The sequence below is a fragment of the Haliotis asinina genome, chromosome 10 (assembly GCF_037392515.1).
Source record: "Haliotis asinina isolate JCU_RB_2024 chromosome 10, JCU_Hal_asi_v2, whole genome shotgun sequence".
Lineage (NCBI taxonomy): Eukaryota > Metazoa > Mollusca > Gastropoda > Lepetellida > Haliotidae > Haliotis > Haliotis asinina.
In genome coordinates, this window is record NC_090289.1 from 31,214,401 (window position 1) to 31,222,998 (window position 8,598).

At 37.8% G+C, this 8,598-nt stretch overlaps 1 protein-coding gene across 1 annotated transcript in view; it reads right to left on the reverse strand.

The window, feature by feature from the left end:
* LOC137298638 (mucin-19-like) overlaps nt 1-6,909 on the reverse strand; it is a 61,330-nt gene extending 54,421 nt beyond the window's left edge. Inside the window, exons 1-2 of the mRNA XM_067830922.1 lie at nt 6,781-6,909; nt 788-848 (exon numbers count right to left, since the gene is read on the reverse strand). Of these exons, the coding sequence (XP_067687023.1) occupies nt 788-830 (43 nt within the window). The 5' untranslated portion in view covers nt 831-848; nt 6,781-6,909. The remainder of the gene's footprint in view (nt 1-787; nt 849-6,780) is intronic.
* Nucleotides 6,910-8,598: the final 1,689 nt, after the last annotated feature.

The window sequence follows — 8,598 nt, forward strand, 5'->3', positions numbered from 1 at the left end:
GAATGCAGATTATTTTATGTGATATCTTCGTGAAAACGTATAACGTGAGATGTGGCAAACGTACATCTTGTGGTCCTTTGCACTTGTACTTTGAACATCATTCACTAATGCGTTCGTCTGTTTTAACAACGACATATTTAATGGTATTTGTAGGCAACGTGACTTTTGTTACCAAGACAGCCAAAAGTAATACCATATAATAGAACTGTTAGGCAATCAGTCACATCAAAAGTTAAAGTGCAAAGGACTACATGATGTGCATGGCATTACCGGTATACTGGTTTACGCTTTTCGAATGTTAGCAATTCTTCTGAGAACTGGTATATTGAGTAAAGAAGATATCTATTTTTTGTGTTTATCTTGAAATTAAAATCTACACTTTCATTCCTAACAAATGTGTTCCTCCGTGACTGAATTATGAAAAGGGAAAAATGCAAAAGGTTGTCATCCATATACTCGTCTTATTATATTCACCAACTTCTAAATGCCTCTCAAGAATCTCAAAAATGCAATAAATCGTTTGAAAAGGGAACTAAGATCATTACTATACAATTTGAGAATTCTGCTATCAGAACCATAACGTGTGTTTAGAGACTAACTCTGTAGGAAATCGAATCCACATGTAAAATTAGTGTCATACTGTCAACCACTTAGGTTCCCAAAGAATCGAAAGACGTATCGCAATACGGGTAGATGTACCCGATGTACACGCAATATATTGCACTACAATGTATTTGTCTGAACACGGCCCTACTGTAGACACTGAATGAATAAAATAATCTCTTACCTGCAATTAATACACATTTTGCGTGAAAGTGCGGCCATTCCATGGTGGCCTCTCATGTAATCTGAAAAACAATTAAACATCTGTGTATGTTAGTTGGTGCTACAAGATGTTCATAAAACGTGCAAAATAATAATGCCATCTATTTCCATTCCCATGTGTGTTCAGTGTCAGCTTGTTATTATAGCGAAGCTGATAGTAGTTGTAGTCGTATTAGTAGTTGTAATGGTAGTATTAGAAGGAGGAGTAGCTATAGTAATGTCAGTAATAACAGTAGTAGTAGCAGCAGCAACAGTAGTAGAAGCAGCAGCAACAGTAGTCGTAGTCGTCATTGTCTTCGTTGTAATAGTAGATTAGTAGTAGTAGTAGCTTTAGTACTACTACTAGTACAACTACTACCAGTAGCAGTACTACTAATACTAATACTAGTAGTAGTAGTTGTAGCAGCAGCAGCAGCAGCAGCAGCAGCAGTAGTAGTAGTAGATGTGCCGTTGTTATGGACATCCAATGATCGAGGGGAAAAAAGCGCCCTTGAGCAGTTGAACTAACTGGATATGTAGTAGTAGTAGTAGTAGTAGTAGTAGTAGTAGTAGTAGTAGTAGTAGTAGTAGTAGTAGTAGTAGTAGTAGTAGTAGTAGTAGTAGTAGTAGTAGTAGTCAAATCAACATCAATAAAACTCTGTCCCAGGCACTATAGTTAAATCACCCTTTCAGTAACTCGACGCACTTCATAAAGAATTGGGCAGAGAAAGGAATTATAGATATTAGGGATACATGTGATGAAAATGGTTTACTATCAACAGGCTAGTTTAAAGACAAATATTATATAAAAGGTGCTTTTTCGACATCAGGAAAGCCTACAAATCTGGCTGAACAGTTTCTATCTTCATCGATTGATAAAATATTTAAAAACACATGGTTTGGTTTGGTACTCCACAGAAAAATGGAGTATTAAACTACATCATCATTACTGCATAGAGACATATTCACATAAGCAGTTTCAAACATATATAAAACAACTCTAAAAGATATATTCTTTGTAGAAAATCATGTATCAACAACAAAAAATACATGAATAGATTGAATAATTTCAATCACAAATAGGTCCTTTTCTTCCCTGTAGATGCACTACTTGATGACTCCAAACTGTATCAGTTTGTACCTGACATCATTTAAACGTTTAAAAATGCATGAATGCTTATTAATATATTTATACATTGGTATTATACCTGTACATCATCTAAGTTTATTACGTTAAGCTGTATGCCTCACGGTTGTATATCTGTGATATCTGCGAACCAATGCAATAACTATTTTAACAAGTATGGGATGTAGTAATGGTATTAGTCAGTATGCGTTATAAGCCGTTATGGATCAGCATGTGTTATAAGTCAGTAGGTGTTATTGGCATGTGTATTTTATAAGCCCAAAAGTGTAATGTGTCAGTATGTATTCTAAGCCCATATGTGTAATGCGTCAGTGTGTGTTGTAAGCCAATATACGTTATGGGTTAGCGTGCGTAATGCGTCAAAAGATGTTATTAGCGTGTATTTGTTACAAGCCAATATGTTTAACGCGTCCGTATGTGTTACAAGTCTATGTGTGTAATTCGTCAGTATGTTTTATAAGCCAGTATGTGTTGTGGGTCGGCCTATGTTGTAAGTCAAAAGGTGTTATTAGCATGTATGTGTTATGAGCCAGTATGTTCAACGCACCAGTATGTGTTACAAGCCTGTGTGTGTAACGCGTCAGTATGTGTTATAAGCCGCGTATACGTTATGGGTCAGCGTGTGTTATACGTCAAAAGGTGTTATTAGTATGAATGTGTTTATCAACCAATATGCCTAACGCGTCAGTAAGTGTTATAAGCCAAAACGTGCTGAGTCAGCATGATGTTTACGTGACAGATATTATCAGCATCTATGTATTATAAACCAATATGTGTAATGCGTCAGTATGTATTATACGCCTGCGTGTGTTATGAGTCAGCGAATGGTATAGTGAGTGGGTGACTGCCTGAGTGAGTGAGTGAGTGAGTTCAGTATGCCTTGCTGCAGTCACATGACTTGGTATGCTTTCATATCTATTACGTATTGACGTATCTCTATAACCTCTATTGTGGCTATTCAGTTCAGCTGTGAAAAGCAGTTTTATTTAAATGTACTGTTGATTAATTTAAGAGGAAGACAGTGTTATTATTTAATTCTAAAAACAATAAAACGTAATGAACTTAAATCATTAGCACAGACCGTGCAGAAGACGTTTTGAAAAGTTTTGATTTGAAACCGTTGTTCAAAAATTGAGCGATAGTGTGGTATTCCATAACATTTAAACAATAACTGATAAGAATAGCAAACAAGGTTATCTAGAGCCAGCATGACGCGCTCTAACCGAACATGTACAGTTTAGGTGCAGTTACCTTGTGACTTTGCACATGTCACTGCCTCGGAAAACCTAGCAAGCTGAAAAGAAAGTTTCATTGACTTGATTCTATGACACAGATAGATAAGGTAAAAGGGGAGGTTTTCTTACCTTTAACCTTGATTATTAGACAAGTACCGACTTCACGTAACGGGTCTGACGGTCGAGTCGTGCAAGCAGTCTAACACAAGATGCGTTAAAAGTTTACATTTTGCACTTAATATCCTTATAGGGAGTGTGAACATCGAGGCAATCATTCGGGTACATCTACTCCTTTCATACCAAAACAAAATCCTTCGGGTACACCTACTTCCTTCATACCCAGACAACATAATTCAATTGCATTTACTTCTTTCACACCCTGACAACATCCTTTCGGTACATCTATTTCTTTCATACCCTGACAACATCCTTCGGTTACATCTACTGCTTTTCAACCCTGGCAACATTTTTCGGGGACATCTACTTCTTTCGCACCAAGACAACATCCTTCGGGTACATCTGCTTCATACCAAGATAAATCCTTCGAGTACATCTAGGTTCCTCCTACCTCACGGTAACTCTCAGTTACGTTTCCATCCTTTACATAACAGAAACCCTATTCAGATATATACATATGCCTCTTTCATATCCAGACAATATCTTTCGGGTACATGACAAAATTCAGGTACATCGATATATCTCCTTCTTTCCCCGATACTCGTAACAAGTTCATGTACTTGTAACCAAAACCACCCGATATCATTCTGAACCATAATATAATACTGTAACACCATTCTGTCACATCAATACATTATCCTTTGGATGCGTCTAAATCCTTCCAACACTAATAACACCCTTTTGGTACGTTTATCTCATTTATACCCACCCAGCAGCCTCCAGGTACCCCAGGCACCCAGACAACATCATATGGGCACATCCATCCCTGTGACATCCAGGACACACCCCTTCTTTCATATCGATACACCACCCAACCTCCTACCCCACACACCCCAGATATTCTCTATACTTGACTTGCGATACTTTTGCTTGTGAGTATATAATTGAGGATAACGTTGTTTAGAAATGTACTCAGCATTGGAGGCAACACTTGTAGGCTTACACTAATCTTATTACATCAAGTGTTATCTCCCCTGGTGCAGAAGACAGCTTCCTTTGTTAACATGACAGATTGATAGCAGAAGAAAGCTGGCTCTTGATGATTTTCAAAGGTCTAAAAACGAATGCAAAATAGTTAGGTGGTAACCATGACAATCCTCTGTTCAAAGTATTCAGAACTTTGAACAATATTCAGTCAGAAGTTGGGATTGGGCACAAGACAAGGGCAGGTAGGCCCTGCAAGTTATTTATTCGGTGTAAATTATTACCAGTAGGAGTAAATTGGAAACTGCTGAGAATACCATAAAAGAGGGGATTAATAGAGGAAGTCCTCGCGTATGTACTGAACCCCTTAGAAAGAATTACAAAGACTTAACAAAGACTTAACAAAGAAACTGCTCTCACCATGGATGAAAGATGCACAGAAAGAAAGACAAATAAACTAGTGAAGGGATCACGATAATCAAGACTGGAATGAAGTTTTCTTTTCTAATGAAAGTTCTGTCTGAACTGTTTGAAAAAAGATGGACAAAAGATACCAAGAAACCTAGCTACCAACACCCTAAACATTGCCCGACAAATTACATGCGATGTTGGATATCATCACGAGTTGTGTATTGTCACTGGAAATTTAATGAAGGAACAATATTTTGACACTTTAAATGGTCACCTCCTTCCAACGGCCCGAACACTGCGTGAAGATAATTGCGTTTCCCAGCATGATAACGACCCAAAACACTGTGGGCATCACAAAACAAAGGTTGTTGTAGGAAAATGATCAAGTTTCAGACTGGCCCAGATCACACCCCTACTGAGAATTTGTGGAGACTAATAAAATACAAGACTAAACCATATTAAGGAAATGAAGAAAGAAGTGGTGGAACATTGGACGATTCTGTCACATGATCTCCTACGAACTTATCAAGATCTCAAGAAATACTGGAAAGAGAGTACTATAAGAGAATCATATCTGAACACATTCATGTAAATCAAACTTCTAGAGTTTATATACATGTATTAGATTTTTGCAGAGACAATTTCTGGGAATCTATACTATTCAAGAGAGAACACTCACGATACTGTTAACTCTCGTGCTATCAGTTTTCCAGGAAGACTCGAGAAAGATTATTGAAATACGTCATCGGTAGTACACGCTATCTTATATTACGATGTAAAGTAGCGCTGCTCATCACTTACGAGTGATAAGATAATATGAACAAACTGCAGTACTATCTTGACTTTACTTAAAAAGTTCTTTCATAATGCTAGACATGGGTATATGACACGCTCAACAAATGTTGTATCTCTATGAACTGAAAAAATAGGTGCAGTTATAGGTGTTAAGCTAATCATGGTGCTATTGAACAATCATTGTCTAACTATCGATTGTTTCAGGATAAATGCCTCAGATCCATACGTGCCTGTACCCTCCAAAGATCCCTGCACCCTCTGTATTCTCAACAGATCCCTGTGTTATCAACAGATCTCTTTTCTCTCCACGGATCTCTGTAATCTCAAAGATCTCCGTTCTCTCAACAGATACCTGTACCCTCAACAGATTGCTGTACCCCCAACAGATCCTTGTCTTCTCAACAGATCCCTATACTCTCAACAGACCCATGCATTTTCAACAGGTCCCTGTATTTACAAAAGATCCCTGTATTTTCAACAGATCCCCGTTCTATCGAACAGGTCCATATATTCTCAACAGATCCCGACACTATTAACACATCTTTGTTCTCTCAACAGGTTGCTGTTCTGTCAACAGATCTCAGTACCCTCAACAGATCCGTGCATTCTCAACAGATCCCTGTATCCCCAACAGACGTGACCTTATGATCACGTTCAATACACCGTAGTCTTTCTCAAACGTTTCTCACAATTTACCTTCCTCAAGCTAATATCTGTGTACAGAGGCATTTGAACATCAACAATATTACAGCCAAAAAAAGATGAGAGCAATTTTAATAATACTAAAGTCTGTACTAAAGAATGTACAATATCACAGTCTATTATAAAACTGGTCAATTTTCAGTGAAACAATATTATTTTCTCAGACTGCTATGTTGTGTTAAAAGGTTACAGACCACTAGCTGATTTTGCCAGCAGTTGCTGTATCTAATTCTAACCATTTTATTTAAAAAGGAACTTCACTGTAATTGAGCAGTTAAAACACTAACCGATGTTATATACTTTAATTAGGTTGTCAGGGGAACATTATTTCTATTTACACGGTACAAATATCCGTTTAAAAAATAGTACGTTTGTATTACGTTAATCGTGGGATATATTTTTAATTTCACAAATACCTTATTTACTATAAGTGGAATTTGTTCATGATGCCGTCTTTTAAAAGACTAAAATCATCACAAAATAACGTTTGACTGAATGATAGGATACGTTTCACGTAGGTCTATCCTGCCAAAAAATTAAAAGCGATATGTGAAATTTCAGTCGTAGATTTATAATAACACTTACCATCAATAGCTTTACACGTCCTGCGATATAGTATTTCTTTTCTTAACATTTAGTACTATCAGGTCGTAAGGCTGTCTTGTGGACTATCACTAAGTTGTATCATCATAGTCTGTCTGTCTGAATACAACTGGTAGGCAAAGCAGGTTGTCGCGTGGGTCTGCGAACCACAGAGAATATGATTGGCCAGTATGATCGTCAAGATTGCACAGTTCCGGGCGATGTCCATAGAAGGCCAATAGAGATAAAACAATCTATTTCTGTCGTATTCAATATGAAGAGATGGTATATTCTGTTCGTTTTCTACGAAGGACGTTTTTTTGTTTACTTTTGTTGCCAAGCATAGTGAAGCAACGATATTATATCGGACCTTGATCCAGAGGTAACGAGTAGGTTCACATTCTCATTTCAGAGACATAAAGACTTCTAAAGCTTATGCTTATTTCTATGTGACAGAACGTGTTATATGCGCTGTGCTTGTATTACTTGCTGGGCAGGTATAGGTAGGATCTCGAACTGACATGAACAGAAAGTGTTCAAATCACGAAGATTGATTGATAACTTGTGAGCTCCTCATAGAAAGTTTGTAATGTTTTATGTCTCTGACATTTTATCATCTCAGAGGTGTACACCTGTAAATGTCTATGTTTCTGTCGCACAGGTTCGTAGTGATAAGTTAATATAATGAACACTTGTCTGTGACATTTGGAAATACTCGCAGAGAAAGATCGTGACCAAATTAACTATCCATTCGAGGTTGGTTGGTCTAAGACCGCAATCAGCCGCAGTCAGCTACATTTCGTTCAGTGATCAACAACATGAACATTTTCGCAACAGGTTTACGGTGACATGTGTGAACCAGGTCAGCGGGACTAATCCTCCGATCCCGTTAGTTGCCTCTTGCGACACGCATGGGTTCCCGAAGATCAATTCTGACTAGGATCTTCACAGGTCTCACCCATGGATCAAGATATAGGGAGGATGCGCATTCTTTTCAGTGATGTATTTAGGTCTTTATCTTAGATATGTGCCCCGTTACACCAAACGGGATCTATTTTTGAGGATAGTCAGTACCTTGTATTTTTGCACTGAAATTATATAGTTTGTGATGGAAGTGGAGAGCTACGTTTAAACATGTTTTGCCCACTTAGATTCACTAGTATTTTGATAGGGTCTACAAAAAAGAAAGTAGACAGTTTATAAGGTTATGTTTACTGACATAAAAACCAGTCCCTGTGTGGCAGATCAATTTTCAGTGGAATTAACTGCATGAGGTGAATTCTGTTATCACTACCCTCGAACTTTCGCAAACGTCAAAGCAAAGGTTGTTGTACAAATGGCGTGTTATAGCGATGTCATGCTAGTAATGTCAAAAAACTTGTTAACAGAGAGCACATTACAATACAAATGGGGGTTGGTTATTGATAAAACATAGCGTATATTGCGAAATATCCCGGAAACATGGCCCCTACGATTCACAAGTGTTATCGTGACCATCAATGGCGTAGAAACTATATTTTCATTTCTTGTCCTTGAGATTTCTCTACGTAGTCACCATCCAGAGTGACACATATGTCCGAAAAGTTCTTGACCTTGTGCAGACCACTTAAACAGGCACCCTAATTTCATGGAAAACCAACACTTCACCTCTTCAATGACCTCACGGCTATGGCCAAAATCTTGGCTCATCTTTCAGGAACATATGATCGGTTTGTAAATTCCTTTTCCATCTCACAACAGTATCATAAGATGAGCTATCTTCACCATACAGAGATTTCATCACCTCTTGATTCTGTCGGGCAGTGCAATCCTTCAATTGCC